This window comes from Hemicordylus capensis, chromosome 2, assembly GCF_027244095.1.
Source record: "Hemicordylus capensis ecotype Gifberg chromosome 2, rHemCap1.1.pri, whole genome shotgun sequence".
Lineage (NCBI taxonomy): Eukaryota > Metazoa > Chordata > Lepidosauria > Squamata > Cordylidae > Hemicordylus > Hemicordylus capensis.
In genome coordinates this window covers 212,882,426-212,901,528 of record NC_069658.1, presented here as the reverse complement: position 1 = coordinate 212,901,528, position 19,103 = coordinate 212,882,426, and the positions used below count along the sequence as shown (strand labels likewise).

General features: G+C 49.6%; 1 protein-coding gene across 1 annotated transcript in view; it reads right to left on the bottom strand.

Moving 5' to 3' along the window:
• The window catches only part of COMP (cartilage oligomeric matrix protein), a 46,143-nt gene that overhangs the window by 10,909 nt on the left and 16,131 nt on the right, over positions 1-19,103 (bottom strand). The window contains exons 4-14 of the mRNA XM_053288446.1: positions 17,925-18,097; positions 17,067-17,204; positions 15,289-15,366; positions 13,529-13,687; positions 11,964-12,068; positions 11,199-11,306; positions 9,180-9,339; positions 7,228-7,346; positions 5,047-5,099; positions 1,396-1,589; positions 814-992 (exon numbers count right to left, since the gene is read on the bottom strand). Coding sequence (XP_053144421.1) covers positions 814-992; positions 1,396-1,589; positions 5,047-5,099; positions 7,228-7,346; positions 9,180-9,339; positions 11,199-11,306; positions 11,964-12,068; positions 13,529-13,687; positions 15,289-15,366; positions 17,067-17,204; positions 17,925-18,097 — 1,466 coding nt within the window. The remainder of the gene's footprint in view (positions 1-813; positions 993-1,395; positions 1,590-5,046; positions 5,100-7,227; positions 7,347-9,179; positions 9,340-11,198; positions 11,307-11,963; positions 12,069-13,528; positions 13,688-15,288; positions 15,367-17,066; positions 17,205-17,924; positions 18,098-19,103) is intronic.

The following is a 19,103-nucleotide window of genomic DNA, read 5'->3' as shown; positions in this document are numbered from 1 at the left end:
AGTGCCGCCTTTGTAAAGAAGCAGATGAAACCGTGGACCACCTAATCAATTGTTGTAAAAAGATTGCACAGACTGACTACAAACAAAGGCATGACAAGGTAGCAGGGATGATACACTGGAACATCTGCAAAAAACACAAGCTACCTGTAGCCAAAAATTGGTGGGACCATAAAATTGAAAAAGTTGAAGAAAATGAAGATGTTAAAATATTATGGGACTTCCAACTACAAACAGACAAACATCTGCTACACAATACACCAGATATAACTGTAGTCGAGAAGAAAGAAAAACAAGTTAAAATAATCGACATAGCAATACCAGGGGATAGAAGAAAAAGAAATAGAAAAAATCACCAAATACAAAGATCTACAAATTGAAATTGAAAGGCTGTGGCAGAAAAAGACCAAAATAATCCCAGTGGTAACTGGCGCCCTGGGTGCAGTTCCAAAAGACCTTGAAGAGCACCTCAACACCATCGGGGCCACAGAAATCACCATCAGCCAATTACAAAAAGCAGCTTTACTGGGAACAGCCTATATTCTGCGACAATATCTATAACAACTGACAATAAAATTCAGCCATCCCAGGTCCTTGGGAAGGACTCGATGTCTGGATAAAACAAACCAGTCAATAACACCTGTCTGACTGTGTAAACAAGAAATAATAATAAATAATGAATAAATATGGTATAATCTAAAGATTGTGTCGCAGTAATGCCATCTCTGGCCACAACACATTCCCCCACACAGGGAGATAATTGTGGGGCAGAAGCCAGACCCCCATGCACCACTCCCACCCCCACCCCCAACCCACCTGGTGGAGCACAATCCAGTGAGGGTCAATCTGTGCATCGCCCTCGGGATCCAGCACCACAGTCTGGTAGGCCCGGAAATCCGTCAGGGTCACCTCGGCGTTCTCAGGACAGACGTCAATCTGGTCGATCACCGTGTCCTTGTCGAAGTCGCCCTGGCAGGCATTCCCGATGCCGTCTCCTGTAGGGCAGGAGAGAGGAGGGTCGGCACCAGCTAACCAGTTTCCCCTCTAACAGGGAACCCCCCAGATGTTGTGGACTACAAGTCCCAGCATCCCCAGCTGCAATGGCCTTTTGGCTGAGGATTCTGGGAGCTGTAGTCCACAACATCTGGAAATCCCTGTTGGGGGGAACACAGCTGCTAATTCTCCCCACAACCTGTGCAGGGACCTGCTTGCGTGAAGAGGGAGGCAGGAGTGCCCTGGCTACCCAATCTCTTCCTAGTGTTAATGCTCCGCTTCTGCAGAGATCAACCCACCAGGTTTATTCAAGGCACACGTGCCAAGTTATTCTGCAGCTCCCTCACATTCACCAACAACTCCTCCCGCCCCATGCGAGAGAGAGAGAAAGAGAGGCGTCCTCACGATCTGTGTCCTCCTGTCCGGGATTGGGGACCAGACGGCAGTTGTCGGGGCCTGGGGGCCTCAGATCTGGGATGCCGTCATTGTCGTCGTCATCATCACACTCGTCCCCAATGCCATCCCGGTCAGAGTCCAGCTGGGAACTGTTGGGGACAGACGGGCAGTTGTCCCTGGAGTCCTGGTGGCCGTCTCCATCCCTGGCACACAGAGAGAGAGAGAGAGAGAAATCTGGAACAATCCGAGGGCATCTCGACCAGAAAGAAAGAGTGTGCATGTTGAAGCATGACTTGTCCCCTTTGCTAAGCAGGGTCCAGCCTGGTTTCGGAACATAGGAAGCTGCCAAATTCTGAGTCAGACCCTCAGTCCATCTAGCTCAGTATTTTCTACCCAGTCTGGCAGCGGCTTCTGCAAGGTTGCAGGCCAGAGTCTCTCTCAGCCCTATCTTGGAGATGCTGCCAGGGAGGGAACTTGGGATCTTCTCAGAGCGGCTCTATCCTCCGAGGGGAGGATCCTTGTCTTCTTGGTTCCATGTAATATTCTAATTTTCTGAGATTGTGGATTTGGGGTTTTCATGAGCTGTACGCCATGATCATCACAATTATAACAAATTAAGGCTTGACTTATCTCGCTTTGCATGTAATGCGTCTGTCTCATATATCAGTTTCACCTTTTAATTTGCATTACTGAAATTAATGGACTTTTGCACGGTATTCTAATTTTCCGAGTTTCACCTATCTTCCAGTGCTCACACTTCATATGCAACCAAGGTGGCCCCTGCTTAGCTAAAGAGACAAGTCATGCTTGCTGTCACATGACCAGCTCTCCTCTCTTTGCATTTCAGTGGGAGACTACATGTTTGAGCACTGTAAGATATTGACCTTTGGGGATGAAGCCACTTTCTGCAATGAGCACCTGCCTGTTTGCTTGCAGAAGGTTCCAAGTTCCCTCCCTGGCAGCATCTCCAGAGAGCGCTGAGAGAGACTCCTGCCTGGAACCTTGGAGAAGCCATTGCCAATCTGGGTAGAAAATACTGAACGAGATGGACCAAGGGTCTGACTCTGTATAGGGCAGCTTCCTATGTTCCTATGTAATTTATTTACTTACTTACTTATTTAATATTTAGAATTTTATACCCGGCCTCTCTAGTACACTACTGCTCAGGGAGACTCACAACATTAATAAAAAGATACGATGTTAAATAATGCAGTTAATCAAATTTAAGTTAAAGAAGTTAAAACCCATTTAAAATTATAATTCTTTTTTAAAGTTCCAAATTAAAAGTTATTTTAAAAGCTAAAAACTAAGAATGATGAAAACTAAAGAACCTACCAGATATAAACAGAGATGAAACACTAAATTTAAAAAGATGTGTTTTCAATTGTTTTTTAAGAACACTGAGGAAGCAAGCATGGCGAAGCTCTTCGAGGAGGGCGTTCCAAAGCCGAGGGGCCACAACTGAAAAGGCCCTGTCTCTAGTCTCCGCCAACCGGATCTCTGTTAGTGGCGGGGCCATAAGCAGCGCCTGAGTTGATGAGCGGAGGGCCCTGGCAGGTTCGTATTGGCGAATGCGGTCTGACTAGGTAACTCCTGTTCAGGCCAAGACTTCGCAAATGGTGTGTGAGAGAACTGGTAGGGTGCTGTGAGCAGGGCCAGCTGGCCCACTAGGCTAGGGTTGCCATGCCCCCCAGAATTCTGGGTATCACCTGGATTTTAAGTATCTCACCTGGATTGCTTAGCCCACCCGAATTTGCCCAGATTTCAGCATTCTTTTTTTTTTTTTTTTAAGCTAAGCTCTATCTCTTGTAGAAGTGGAGTTATGGAGCAAAACATGCAGTGACGATACTGCTCAATCGCTGGACTTGGATTAAGAGAGGCACAGGAGGCTTGCTGGGAGGGTTTCACTTCCACAAGTAGAGTAATCCCCTGAGGAATGTTGCCTTGTTTGTTATCAGCAGGGGATCTCCATCAGGCAGTTGAGAGAATAGTTTGCTTTTGATGTAAATCACTGCCTGCCTACCAGGCTGTGTATTGTAATGTTTAAGGACTTTCTTGGCTTTATGTTCAATGTATGCCTACTTAGAAGTAAGCACCGTTGGTTTCAATCAGATCTTCTCTCAAATTCTGTGTGTACAGAATTGCAGCCTTAATTTAAAAGCTGTGCTTTTTTGGGGGGGGGGTGTTCTATTGCTGTTGTCAAGGAAAATGGTTAGGCAGAGGTATCTTCCCCAGCTATTGTTGGTCGAGAGCAAATGTTGGTTGAGAGCAAATACAAGTAAGCTGGGAAGTGCAGCTGCTAATTCGCACATGCAAATTATTATATGCAAGTCAATTTACATACTATGCAAAATAGGCACCTGGATTTGGAGAGCCAGAATTGGCAACCCTGCACTAGGAAGTCCTCAGTGGCTACCTAGAGTGCAATTCTTGCAGGGTGTGGGACAGCTGCCCCCCTGCAGTGAATAGCCACTCCCCTGTATATCAGGCCGGTGGGCAGAGACGAAATATATTATAAGTTTAAAAATCCATAAGGCTGTACTGCTGCCCGGCTCCGGATGGGGTCCACATTTGCTGTGCACCCTGCCCCTGCTCTGCACACCAGGCCAAGGTGCATGCCTGGTGGCCACTTGGCTGCCGCACATGCGCGTAGGTGGGAGAGGGGCTATGTGGCGTGCGTGCACTCTGGGGGGGAGCTGGGCAGAGGTGGGGAGCGGGGCTTTAGAGACACAACCTGCTTTCTTGCTGCCAGCCCCACCAAATATGAGACTTGGGCAATATACATTTTAACTGAATGATGGTCGGGCGGAATCGCTGGAAGATGATTCATGCTTCGCCTGGGATGCCAAAAACGTGGGGGCCAGCCCTGGCTGTGAGAAATGGTTTGGGATTTAAGGCTCCAACTACATACATCTGCTTATGTGTGTAAACTAACTCTCTCTCTCTCCGTGTGTGTGTGTGTACACAGGGAGAGAGAGAGAAAAGAGGCTGAATACTTTAATGCTGCATCAAGATACAAGAACCAGCGTGGTGTAGTGGTTAGAGTGCTGGACTAGGACCGGGGAGACCCGAGTTCAAATCTCCATTCAGCCATGAGACTAGCTGGGTGACTCTGGGCCAGTCCCGTCTCTCTCAGCCTAACCTACTTGACAGGGTTGTTGTGAAAAAGAAACTCCAGTATGTAGTACACCGCTCTGGGCTCCTTGGAGGAAGAGCAGGATATAAATGTAAAAATAATAATAATAATAATCTCTGCATGATCTTCAGCTCCAGACTGTTGTGACTGTGGATGAAGGGCATTGTAGTAGAACAGCTGGAGGCAGCAGTTTGAGATTGCATGTAGAGGTTTCCAGGTCTCCCCACTGCCCAAGAGAAGCTGCTGCCAGTCTGGGTAGACAACACTAAGCTAGATGGACCAATGGTCTGACTCAGTATATGGCCGCTTCCTATGGGAACCCCTGCCCTAGACAATTCTACGGAGTCTTGGGATCAGTTGTCTTTCTCTTGCATGCACAAAACACAAATTTCTTGGGGATGCAGCTCTCCAGCTATGGCTGTGACTGATCGCTGGAAGCGGAAGGAGATTTCCAGGGCACACAAACGGGAATCCCCAAATCAGCCACAGGCAGAAAGAGCTCCACCCCGATTCCTGAAACTCACCGGTCCTGGTTGGTGTCACAGGGGTCGCCAACAAGATCATGGTCGGTGTCTTTCTAAAAAATAAAAGCGGGGGGGGGGACACCAGAGAAATGTCTGTTAATTTCTTTTTTACAACGATTATGATATGACAGGCATCCCTGGTGGTGCTTTTTCCCACAAGGCTGGGCTTGGAATTCTAGACTCTTCTCACTGCCACTGCTCACCCCTGCTAACTGAGCAAAGAGGCACCTTTTAAAGGGGGGGCTCTCTTCTGTTTTGCAGGGGGAGAGCAACTGGCCCTAACCGGCCCAGCAACAATCCAGTGGTTGTTGCTGGGGTGATCCCCCTTGTTTTCCTTTTTAGAGCAGGGGGCCTTCTGCAAGACATCCTAAAATTTAATTTAACCAAGTTTCTAGCCAGCATACATTTGGGATTTTTTAATTTTTTTTTAAAGGATAAACATGGGGCAGGCAATATTTGCTCAGATGGAATCTTGGGTGTGGCCTCCCATGATCAGGAGGGATGTAGTTCGTTTATTTTACTTATTTATTTATCTCATGTATATTTATATGTATATATACCAGCCTTCGTCCTAAAGCCCCAAGGTGGTTAACAAGGTAGAAAAATAAAACTCAATAAAATTTCCAATAAAAGCCAAGGTAAAACAAAACTCAGCAAAAACAAACAAACAAAACCAAAACAAAACACCATAAACTGAACAAAACAAAAATTTAAAAGAGCAAAGACAGCTAATTGGCCAAAAGCCTGAAGAAAAAGAGAGAGAAAGTCAACTCTCACAGCCCTGGCAGTCTTTTGCTCCACACTCTCTCCCTTTGAAGTAACTCCTAAGCCTCACTTCCCTCCAGCTCCCCAAAGCCTGAAAAATAACTAGGGATGTGCACGGAGTGTTTCGTGCACATCCGGGGCAGCGGAGAGCAGGCACTTTAGAAGGAGGAAGGCAGGTGGTCAGAACTGACCACTCAAGTTGGCGTCTGCATATGCTCAGATGCCATTTCCTGCTGGGAACAGGGAACTTCCTGTTTCTAAACAAATGCAGCCGGGCAAACAGAGAGCCTGGCTGTTTAATACAAACAGTGCCGCTCTGGGGGCAGCGAAGGTGTAACGGAGGGGCAGGTAAGAGCTGCCTTCCTCCCTTTAAAGTGCCCACTGGTCTCGAGTCGAAATGATTCGGCTGGGGCACAACACCTGGGGCTTTTTAGTTTAGAAAAAAGACGACTGCGGGGAGACATGGTAGAGGTCTATAAAATCATGCACGGTGTGGAGAAAGTGGGGAGAGAGAAATTCTTCTCCCTCTCCCATCATACTAGAACCAGGGGTCACTCCATGACATTGATGGCCAGGAAATCTAGGACGAACAAACGGAAGTACATTTTCACACAACGCGTGATCTGCTTGTGGAACTCTCTGCCACAGGATGTGGTGACAGCCAACAACCTGGATGGCTTGAAGAGGGGTTTGGATCACTTCATGGAGGAGAGGTCTATCAATGGCTACTAGTCAGAGGGCTGTGGGCCACCTCCAGCCTCAAGGGTGTGCCTCTGAGTACCAGTTGCAGGGGAGTAATGGCAGGAGAGAGGGCACGCCCTCAACTCCTGCCTGTGGCTTCCAGCGGCATCTGGTGGGCCACTGTGCGAAACAGGATGCTGGACTAAATGGGCCTTGGGCCTGATCCAGCAGGGCCGTTCTTATGTTCTTATATTCTTATGAAGCGTTTCGGCTCCTGAAAACAGAGGTGCCGAAACGCTTCGAGCACATCCCTACAAACAACCCAGTTCTCCCATCCCTCCTCTCCAAGGACGCGCACACACTGGAGAAATGCTGGGGCCTGTGTCCTTAAGAACTGGGGCAGGGAACTGGCCTCTTGCATTCCGCACAACGCCAGGAGTGTAGGCGGCATGTCAACCTTATGGAATCAGCTTCGTCTGGGATTCTGAATTTTCTCTTCTGCAGCTGTGCTCTGTTGGGAAAGCTCTGTTGCAGTGGGCCAGCGGTCTGTTGAAGAGGCTAGTCCTCACTGGCTGATCTTCTCGGGGATGCTTTCCGGAGGAACCCCCTGGCCCCCTGAAATGGTGCTTTGGGGGAAACCGCAGGGCTCCAGAGCCCAAGACCCCCTCCGTAAACGCCCCCCACCCCCATGAAGATATGCAGTAAGCAACGGGGCAGCCTTCTGTTGGCACTTACCTGGTCCGGGTTAGCAATGAGTGGGCAACTGTCACAGACATCCCCTACTCCGTCTCGGTCGCTGTCCCTCTGGTCCGGGTTGGGAATCCGCACGCAGTTGTCCAGGATGTTCTTGACCTCTGCACGGATGGAAAGAGCGCACTGTCAGGACATGATTCCGGGCAGCAGGTTTTGAGATGGCAGCTGGAAGGACGTTGAGTGGGGGTTGGGGGGGTTGCGACACCATCTAGCTCTGGAGGGAACCGCAGGAAGGGATGAACAGGTAGGCCAGATGGAGGCACAAGGGAGAGCCGTGATCTGGGAGTTCTGCAAGCAGCCCTCCCCTACAGTTTTTACCCAGCACCTGCCACTCGGGGATAGACTGCTCCTGAACATGGAGGTTCTGCTCAGTTTATCATCCCCATAGCAGCTGAAAGACTCCTCCTGCATAAAAGGGGCCCCACCAGATGAGAGCAGCCATGCATAGGAAGCTGCCGCCTACCGAGTCTGGCCCTTGGTCCTTCTAGCTCAGCGTTGCCTGCACACTGACTAGCAGCAGCTCTCCAGGCTTTCAGGCAGGGGTCTTCCTCAACCTGGAGGCACTGCCAAGGATTGAACCTGAGACCTTCTTCATATCAAGCATACGCTCTCTCAACAACAACAAATATTTATATACCGCTTCTCAACAAAAGTTTCCAAAGTGGGTTACATAGAGAAATAATATAAATAAGATGGTCCCCTTTCCCCAAAGGGCTCACAATCTAAAAAGAAACGTAAGACAGACACCAGCAACAGCAACTGGAGGGAGGCTGTGCTGGGGACGGATAGAGCCAGTTGCTCTCCCCCGCTAAATAAAGAGAATCACCACGTTAAAAAGGTGCCTCTTTGCCCAGTTAGCAGGGGAGCACAGAGCTATGGCCCCATCCCAGACTCTTCTCAAGGTACTGTCATACATTCAGGGAGCCAGTGGCGTAGCCACTATTGGACAAAGGGGGACAAATGTCCTTGGATCTTCAGGGTCACGGGGTGCCCCCAGGATACCCCTTTGTCCTCCACTCACACCCAGCTGGCAAATGAAGCACTCGCCAACTGTCAGCACAAGGTGTGGCCCCCTACTTGTTCCTTCCCAGCCAACAAAGGAATCTCTCTCTCTCATTCCCAGCCAGTAAAATAAACTTTCTTTCTTTCTTTCTTTCTTTCTTTCTTTCTTTCTTTCTTTCTTTCTTTCTTTCTTTCTTTCTTTCTTTCTTTCTTTCCCTTCTTCTTTTCGTTCTTTCTTTCCCTCCCTCCCTTCTTTCTTCCCCCCTTCACTTATTTTTTTCTTTCTTTCCCTCCCTTTTCTTTCTTTATTTCTTTCCTTCCTTCCTTTCCCTTCTTCTTTTCTTTCATTCTTTCTTTCCTTCCTTCCTTCCTTTCCCTTCTTCTTTTCTTTCTTTCTTTCTTTCTTTCCCTCCCTCCCTCCTTTCTTCCCCCCCTCACTTATTTTTTTCTTTCTTTCCCTCCCTTTTCTTTCTTCCTTCCTTTCCCTTCTTCTTTTCTTTCTTTCTTTCTTTCTTTCCCTCCCTCCCTTCTTTCTTTCCTCCCTCACTTCTTTCTTTCTTTCTTTCTTTCTTTCCTTCCTTCCTTCCTTCCTTCCTTCCTTCCTTCCCCTTCTTCTTTTATTTCTTTCTTTCTTTCCCTCCCTCCCTTCTTTCTTTTCCCCCCTCACTTATTTTTTTCTTTCTTTCCCTCCCTCCCTCCCTCCCTCCTTTCTTTCTTTCCTTCCTTTCCCTTCTTTTTTCTTTCTTTCTTTCCCTCCCTCCCTCTCTCCTTCCTTCCTTCTCCTCTCTTTCTCTGCATATCTACTTATCTTCCTTTCTTGTATATCTATCTATTCACTTTCCTTTTTTCTCTTCGTATCCCCCCCTCCCTCCCTTCCCCCCCCTCTGACTCTGGCTCACCCCCAGGGGGAGAGCTGTAGACACCCCACTTACGGTCTCCGTCCATGTCGTCGTCACACAGGTCTCCTCGCCCGTCCCCGTCACTGTCGCGCTGGTCGTTGTTCTTCACGTGGGGGCAGTTGTCACAGGCGTCGCCAAAGCTGTCCTGGTCGGCATTGCGCTGGTCCGCGTTGCGCACAAACACGCAATTGTCCTGGGGAGGGGGAAGCCGCCAACATCAGGCCCAAAGCCCCGCACCTGGGCCAGCATCCTGCTCTCCAACTGGCGGGAGGTCCTTGGGAAGCTTGCCAGCAGGACAGGGGAGAGAACTCTCCCCCTGTCTGGCAGGCACTCAAAGGTAGCTTGCCTTTGGATAAGGAGGCTCCATTTAGCCACTGCAGGAAATAACTGTGGATAGGTGGGTCCCCCGTGAACTGTACAGTTACAATGGTTTCTGGTCGCAAGTCTCGAAGGCTGAAATAACATTTGGAAGGGGAGGATTTTGCATCCTTCGATGCAGCCGCCCACCCCAGCGTCCTCTCTTAATTCTCAAAACTCATCCTGAACCCAGCTTTGTTTCGCCCAAGAGATACTTAGATTAATGTCTCTACCTAATGACTTGGGGGAAGAGAGCTGGTCTTGTGGTAGCAAACATGAATTGTCCCCTCTGCTAAGCAGGGTCCACCCTGGCTTGCATTTCAAGGGGAGACGTGTGAGCACTATAAGACAGTCCCCTTTGGGGATGGGGCCACTCTGGGAGGAGCCTCTGCCTGCTTGCCTGCAGAAGGTTCCAAGTTCCCTCCCTGGCGGCATCTCCAAGATAGGGCTGGGAGAGACTCCTGCCTGCAACCTTGGAGAAGCCGCTGCTGCCAGTCTGGGTAGACAACACTGAGCTAGGTGGACCAAGGCTCTGACTCAACTTGATTTGGGGAGAAGAGACTGCAGATGAATTTTGCTTTGCATGCAGAAGGTCTCAGCTTCAATCCCTGGCAGCATCCCCAGCTAGCTGGGAGAGACCCCTGTCTGAAACTCTGAAGAGCTGCTGCCAGTCAGTGTAGACAATACTGAGCTAGATGGACCAAGGGTCCAAGACTCGATATAAGGTAGCTTTCTGTTTTAGGGGGATGGGGCCCTAGCTCACTGAAAGAGCATCTGCTTTGCATGCAGGTTCAATCCCTGGCAGCATCTTCAGGTAGGCCTGGGAAAGACCCCCACTCGAAATCCTGAAGAGCTTCTGCCAGTCAGTGTAGAGCTGGATAGTAAGCTTAGATGGACCAAGGGTCTGACTCAGGATAAGCCAAACCGACGTTACTAAAAACCACATTAGGTCCACTGTCTCTACAAAAGTGAAACGAACACGGGAAAGGGTCTAGCACAACGCTTTGCGTGCAGAAGGTCACAGGTGCAGTCCCTGGCAGCATCTCCAGGTAGCTGGGAGAGACCCCTGTCTGAAGCCCTAGAGAACTGCTGCCAGTCAGAGTAGACAATCCTGAACCAGCTGGCCCAAAGGTCGGGCTCTGCAGAAGGCAGCTTCCTGAGTTCATCGGAAGCATTCATCGCTCCGTGGGAGAACTCTTGCTGTCACTCAGCATCAAACCACGTCCTCCACTCACCTGATTAGAAAGGGGATTCACATCATTATGGAAGGTATGTGTGTCGACCACTATTCACCACAATGGCCACACGGAGCCTCCATAGTCAAAGGCAGTCTACCTCAGAACACCCGATAAGTGGGGGAGCAGGAAGAGGGAGAGGCTTTCTTTCCCTGCTTGGAGGCTTCTGGCTGTCCCTTCCTGGAGATGGACTTCAACCCGCCACCCCGACACCTTGGTCTGACCCAGGATTGCTGCTGTTATACGTCTAGTTCACTGACCCCCATGGCTTATGGCCAAACATTCAAATCCTTTGGCCTTCTGGATAACGGAGGATGTGATTGTATCTGATACAGAGGACCGTGTGCTTTTAATCGCTCCCTGTTTCCGACAGGGGAGGAGAGCCTGATTTGACGGCCTTGAACCAACAGTCCTAAATGCTGTGCCTGCCACCCACGCACCCCCGCCACTGCGTCCAGACCTCTGTGTTGATTATCCCATCTCCATCAGCATCGTCATCGCAGGCGTCTCCGATGCCGTCTCTGTCTGCGTCCTCCTGTCCAGAATTGGGGGTGGTCACGCAGTTATCCTGATGTGGGAACAAACAGCAGAATATTCGGTAAGGTTAAAAAAAAAAAAAAGGAGTTTTTAAAAGGCAGGCAGGGTTCTCCCCCTTTGCTTGTAAAAGGGAATTATTTACAATTTATCCTTTACGGAAATCCTTTATGGATTCCCCTATACAAACATGTCTCTTGAGCCAAATCAAACCAGTTCTGAATGGTTCGACCCTCGCACTGAACCAGGGGCCGGTTTGATTTGAACTGGCTTGCAGTCTTGTGGTCTGGTTCAAATTCGGCTTGAATTCGAACTGAACCACCAGAATCGGTTTTGTGTCCTACTCACAATAAAATAGGTAGAATATAAATAAAATAAAATTAAACAAAATAAAAGACCCAACTAAAAACCACATTTAAAATTACAGATTTTAAAATTTTCAAATTAAAAATTTAGTTAAAAGTTAAAAACTAAGAACTAAAAAACCTACTAGATATAAGCAGCGGATAAAACATTTAAAAGCCTCCCTAAAAAGATGTGTCTTTAATGGTTTTCAAAAACACTGAGGGAGGAAGCATGGCGAAACTCTTCTGGGAGGGTGTTCCAAAACGGAGGGGCCACAACCGAAAAGGCCCTGCCTCTAGTCCCCGGTGCCAACCGACTCTCTGACTTGTGGATAATTTCTTCTTACCTTGCGGCATTTCTTGTCGTTACAGCGAAGTTTCTCATCTGGAAAGCCGTCGATGTCTGTGTCTCTCCCACAAATGTAGCCATTTCCGGCCCACCCGACGATGCACTGAAACAGACGCAGAGAGAGAGAGAGTCAGTAGCAGACCCCGACCCTGAAAACCCAGATTCTGGTTGGGCAGTGGGAGGCTGGCAGAGTGGATTTGGGAGCTGCGTTTCTGTCAGTTGGAAGACAGCAGCATTCACAAGCCCATTCTGGTGCGTGGTTTGCAATTCCAGGGGGAGAGACAGTCTGCATTCCGATTCTCCTTTCTCCAAATTCCACACGTCAGTTTCTGAATATTGAAGTGTTGCCGGTGCTGAAGCTTTTGGAACTCTGCAGTCAGAATTTTATCTGTTTTCCCAAACGTTTGGAAAACCTTGGGATGGAAGTCAGTTTCTGAGTGTGTGGGATGGGGCTGTTGCTCAAGGGTAGAGCCCCCGCTTTGAATGCAGAAGGCCCCAGGTTCAATCTCCGGCAGTATCTCCAGGTAGGGCTGGGAAAGACTCCTGCCTAAAACCTTGGAGAACTGCTGCCGGTCCGTTCAGACCAGGGCTGCAGAGCTTTTGTGCTCCTGCAGCAGTTGTACTACAACTCCCATCATCCCTGACTATTGGCCACTGTGGCTGGGGACGATGGGTGTTGTAGTCCAACAACAGCTGGAAGGCCAAAGTTGTGTAGCCCCGGTGTAGACAATACTGAGCTAGATGGACCCAAGGATCTGACTCCAGTTTCCTGTGTTAAGACAGGGGTGTGTGTGTGTTCTTACTTTCTTTTTGAAGTGCACTGTTTGGGGCTGAAAAATGGAATTCTACATTCCTAAACCTTTCCCATGCCAAAATTCACATTTTGAGCTGGGGGGTGGGGAATAACAATCTCTGCCCGGGTTTTAAACCTATGCAACATTCAATTCAGCTCTGCTTACTATGTTTACCCTAATCGAAGATGGCTCTGAATTTAAGATGACCCCTTCAAAAAGTAGAGCTTAAATACAGGTTACAGCTGCATTTACTCAAAAGGAACAGAACACTGAATTGAAGACGACCTCCTGATTTCTAATATTAAAAAAGAACCTGGGGGAAATACTAGTCTTGGATTCAGATAAATACAGTGTAAACCCAAAAGGGTTCTGGGTGCTTTCCAGATTGCACACTACAACAGTGTCATTACGTGTCCGCTAAGTGTGCTTCCGTACTTGCTGTGTTTTGACACCGCAGTCCCTACACTGACCGCAAGGTGCCGTTCACAAATCCAAGGCCTTCTTTCAGGTTTTGTCTTTGCATTACAGTGCTACAACGCTGCATGTGCGTCACAAAAAAGTAGCTGTATTTTCCCATGGTCGGAGGTTTGCGCAAGCTAGAAAAGACTGCCCCCCCTGCTGGTGGCTTTGTGCAACAAACAGCTAGATCTTTTATTTATGTTTTCAATACGATCCTGCCGAGTTGAAGCATTTTACCCCTGCTGTAGCGTGCAATCTGGAAAGCGCCCTGGAGAACCACCCAAGAACCTGGCAAAGAGGTCACGCTTACCACGCAGGCGAGGGTCCCATCACGCTTGACGATACAGTCTGCCTTCTCGTGGCAGGGGCTGAGCTCTCCGTTGGGGCAGCGTCGCTCTGTCTTGCTCCGGCAGCCGGAAACTTGGTCCCCTACGAAGCCCGTCTTGCAAGAACCACACTTGTAGGATCCCTGCCGGAAGAAGAGACTCTATTGTGGCGGGAGGCATCTGATCTGGGGCGATCCTGGAACAACCAATGGATGTCCTTTTTCTAGGGAGGAGTGAACTGTACTTTCCATGAAGTTTTTGTTAAGAGAGCTTGGAGGGGAGAGTCCTTTATCTACCCAGCTGCAGCAGAAGTGCCCAGGTAAGGAGAGCACTGCTCCTGAATACTGTCTGGGGACGTGGAGTTAACAGTTCTAAACAAAGCAGTTTATTTGGGAAACCCATCCGGGAGATAGATAAGGCCCACATGCCTGGCTGCTGGCTACATACAGGGAGAGGGGAAGGGAGAAGACGGAAGTCTCTCTCTCCAGGGGAGAGAATGAAACCTGAGACCTAACAAAGGGAGCCAGCATGGTGTAGTGGTTAGAGTGCTGGACTAGGACCAGGGAGACCCGAGTTCAAATCCCCCTTCAGCCATGAGACTTGCTGGGTGACTCTGGGCCAGTCACTTCTCTCTCAGCCTAACCTACTTCACAGGGTTGTTGTGAAAGAGAAACTCAAGTATGTAGTACACCGCTCTGGGCTCCTTGGAGGAAAAGCGGGATAGAAATGTTAAAAAGGAGGGGGGCGGAATCAGATTAGAGAAAGAAAGGTCAGAAAGGGAGTACCCTTACTGGCTGTCTCTAACTCTAATGACCCTAGTGGTCAATAGGGCTGCTGGTGGTGCTAAGAGTCCATGCCATCAGGAGCTGAATCTCTAACAATTTCCTGCACTTTTTATCCCACTCTTAGACATCCATGGTGAGCAGCGGGTGTGTGTGTGTGTGTGTGTGTGTGTGTGTGTGTGTGTGTGTGTGTGGACTCTGCTAAGCACCTTGGATATTTGTTTGTTTGTTACGTTTATAGTTCAATTTCTATACTGCCTTTCATAAAACCCATCCCAAGGCACCTTACAACAATTTAAAATACAATAAAACCCCATAAAAATCACGTCAAAACATTAAAATCAGTCAAAACAATAAAAACCATCACACACACACACACGGCGGGGAGAGAATTAAAAAGGCAAACAAATTAGCAGAGGAACTAAGAAACCCAGCAGCCCCTAAGGGGTAAAAGCCTGAACAAATAAAAAGGTCTTTAGTTGTTTTTTAAAAGCAGCCAGAGATGTCAAGGAGCAGACACTCAGCGGAAGAGCATTCCAGAACCTGGGGGCAACCACAGAGAAGGCCCTGTCCTGCGTTCACGACGATCACGCCTCTCTCAATGCCTCCCCAGTCTCATGGGCAGCATCCAGAAATCAATGAGAAGTCCCATTAACGTGGGAGGGGTGTCGTCATGACTAACGTAGTAAGGATGCCATCGCCCCTCACCTCACCCCCTGCCTTTAGCAGGCATAAACCATAAGAGCATCAGAACTCTCCCCCCCTTTTGCTTGGGCCATTCCCATTCCAGGGTCCCGTCCCCACCCCCAGCTCACTGGCACAAGAGGCAGCTGATAAATAACTGTGCCTAAGTTATTTTAAAAAACATTTTAGGATCTTTCCTCCGCAGGGAGAGAAGCGAGGTGGGAGAGAATGAAGAAGGGAGTTTGGTCTCGCCGAAGAAGCTGGCTGGAAAGAGTTACCCGGGTGTTGATGCAGATCGAGTTGGGGACGCAGGTCCTGGCCGTGCCCGACTCACACTCGTTGATGTCGTTGCAAACCTGTTCAGAAAAGAGAGTGCGGGGCGGAGGCCGTGAGCTTGGAAATACCCTCTTCCATGACCAAGGAAGAGGGTGGAAGAGATTCCAAGAACCGATGGTGGGAGGCAGGGGCGTAGCTATAACTGAGCGAAGGGGTTCAAAGAACACGGGCCCCCAGCTCCTGAGGGCCCTCCAGCTCCACCCCTCCCTATTTTCTTCATTATTTCCCTCCCTCTGGGGGGCCACCAGAGAGAGGGATGAACACAAGCCCCCTCTCCCCTAGCTACGCCCCTGGTGGGAGGAGGCACTGTGCACATGTGTCTTGGCTTGTTGTCTTTGTATGCCGCCCCAAATCTGCATGTCTGGGTGGTTTACAACACGTACGGCAGAGGCGGGTCAACCTGGTCCTCCAGCTGCTGTTGAACTACAATTCCCATCATCCCTAGCCACAATACATTGTGGATGGGGATGATGGGAGTAGTATTTCAACAACAGCTGGAGGGCCAGGTTGCCCACTACAAATGTAGAAGGCGCAGGGTCAGATCCTGGCTTCTCCAGTTGAAAATGAGCACACAACCGAAAGGTCTGGGATGGAAAGCCCTTTTGCTGCCTAAGAACATAAAGACAGCCCTGCTGCTGGATCAGGCCCAAGAAGGCCCATCGGGTCCAGCATCATGTTTCACCCAGTGGCCCACCAGCGGCCTCTGAGAAGCCCACAGGCAAGAGGTGAAAGGGGCAGGCTCTCCTGCTGTGGCTCCCCTGCAACTGGGATTGAGAGGCATTTTGCCTCTGAGGCTGGAGGCTGCCTGTAGCCACCATTAAAAGACTAGATCAACCTGTCCTCTGTGAATTTGTCTAAACCCCTTTTAAAGCCATCCAAGCTAGTGGCCCTCCCGACACATCCCACGGCAGAGAGAAGATGCTGGAGAGCTGTTGCCAGTCAGAGTAGACAAAGCAGAACTGGATGGACCGAGGGTCTGACTCAACAGGCAACAGCTTCCCTTCGCTCGATGCATGTGTGAACTGGCTGATAAGTGTTGAGGATTCACCACCACTGGGCCGGAATCCCACGGATAAGCCTTAGGGATTCAGTCAGCCTTAGGGGAACATTTTCCTGGAGCCTTTGGGCCTTCTTTTGTTCCCGTTACGTCGTTCTCCAACCCCACCGGAGTCAGATCCCAGCCTTCCGAATGGCTAAGATATCCCGATATTTCCCTGCTCTGCCCATGCTGGACTTTGGGCTGGCAGTCTGCTCCTGGTGAGAAGCCCTCTTCTCCAGAATTACTGCATCAGCTGGCTGGCTGGCGTCCACTGGAATTCACTGAACAATCTCACAGCTCTAAAGCAGGGATTCTCAACGTTGGGTCCCCAGATGTTATTGGACTTCAACTCCCATAATCCCCAGCCCCAGTAGCCTTTGGCTGGGGATTATGGGAGTTGAAGTCCAATAACATCTGGGGACCTAACGTTGAGAATCCCTGCTCTAAAGCAGGGGTGGGCAAACTGGGCCCTCCAGCTGTTGCTGAACTACAACTCCCATCATCCCCAGCCACAATTCCCAGCCAAGTCGTCCCCCCATCGCCCCGGGTCTAGGGTTTTGTTCCTCATTCCTCAATGCCATTCAAAGGCCTAGGAAAGGCATAGAAGGCAAAGAGGGGATACTGCTCCCCCCCCCTGCCCAGGCAAGGAGGCTCATGCCTTGTCCAGCCCATAAGAGTTACCTGCTTGTTGCCTCTGGCAAATGTTAGCCCCACCCCTTCCAGCACTGGCCCGGTGTATCCAGCAGGGCAGGGGTCGCAACGGAAGCCCGGAGCTGTGTTGACGCACTGGACTCGGGGGAAGCAAGGGTTCGCTGTGCACTGCAGAAGGAACCAGGTGTTATTTCATAAGAACAGCCCTGCTGGATCAGACCCAAGAAGGCCCATCTAGTCCAGCATCCTGTTTCCCACAGTGGCCCACCAGATGCCTCTGGGGAGCCCACAGGCAAGAGATATGTGCACGCCCTCTCTCCTGCTGTTGCTCTTCTGCAACTGGGATTGAAAGGCATCTTGCCTCTGAGGCTGGAGCTGGCCTATAGCCACCAGACTAGTAGCCATCGATAGACCTGTCCTCCGTGAAATTGTCTAAGCCCCTCTTTAAAGCCACCTTGGTGGCCATCACATCTTGTGGCAGGGAGTTCCATCAATTAATTATGCGCCATGTGGAAAAAAAGTACTTCCTTCTGTCGGTCCTAAATTTGGTTCTAGTGTTGTGAGAGAGGGACAAAAATCTCTCTCTCCACTCCATGCATAATTGTATAGGCCTCTATCATGTCTCCCCGTAGTCGCCTCTTTCCCAAAAAGAGCCCCAAATGTTGGAGCAAGGAAGGTGCTCCAGGCCCCTGATCATTGTCTGCACATTTCCCAGTTCTATAGTGTCCTTTTCCCGGTGACTGCCACAGCCCAACCCCCTTGGGAAGGGAATTTCCAAGAGCAGATACCAGGGGGGCACTTCCAGCTAGGTAAGGCAGCACCTCCCCAAAGCGGAAGGTGCTGTGCCCCGTCTTTCATGGAAGAAGCTGTTGGCCTGGACCCCCTCACCTCGTTGATGTCGCTGCAGTGGGTCCCGTTGCCGGTGTAGCCCAGAGGGCAGGCCCCACAGTGGAAGCCGCTGGGGGTGTCCGTGCAGGTCACCCCGGGGAAACATGGGTTCGGGTAGCACCTGTTCAAAGGGGTCACGCTGATTCCTGGCCCGGTGGCTCCTGTGCTCATGCCTGCAGGGAAGGGAGAAAGAGAGAGACCGAGGGATGGAGAGAGAGAGAAAGAGAGACCCCCTCCTGCAGCTTTGGTCTGAGTTCATCAGCATCGGACAATCCTCTCCTCACAAGCTTTGCATTCTGCCCAATGTTGCCAATGACTCTCTTACTCATGGGTTAGGAACGTAGCAAGCTGCCTTAGTTCTACTGAGTCTGACCATCAGTCCATCCAGTTCAGGGTTGTCTACCCAGACCGGCAGCAACTCCTCTAAGCTTGCAGGCAGGGGTCTCTCTCTTAGCCCTGTCTTGGAGATGCTGCCAGAGAGGAAACTTGGAAACTTCTGCATGCAAGCATACACAGATGCTCTTCCCACAGCTTCACCTAAGGGGAATATCTTGGTGTTCACACATGTAGTCTCCCATTCAAATGCAAACCTGGGTAAACCCTGCTTAGAAAAGGGGACAATTCATGCTTGCTGCCACAAAACCAGCTCTCCTCCCCAGGGCTCCGTTCCTACACCACTTTTCCACCGCAGTGCCCAAAGCAGTAGATAATTTGCAGAAACCGCGGGTTAGAAACACAAGAAAAATGAATAAAATAGATTGTACCTAAGAAAAGACTTGCTGGATCAGGCCCCAGGCCTATCTAGGGGAAGACCTTTTTCTTCACTCGGGCCTTTTGATCTGATTTTAATGGATTGTTTAAAAATTTTTCGTTTAAATTGTTTTGTATTGTATTTTATCCCACCTAACCCCCCCACCCCTTTTTTTGGTCTGTTATGATTTAATTTGTTGTGAGTTTTTCTCTCATGTTGCGTTGTAAGCCATACAGAGAACAATTTGTTACGGGACAGCTAACAAATAAAGTTGTTTATTATTAGTATTATTATGGTATTGTGGTAGCAAGCATGAATGGTCCCCTTAGCTAAGCAGGGTCTGCCCTGGTTGCATATGGATGGGAGACTAGATGTGTGAGCACTGCAAGATATTTCCCCTCAGGGGATGGAGCTGCTCTGGGAAGAGC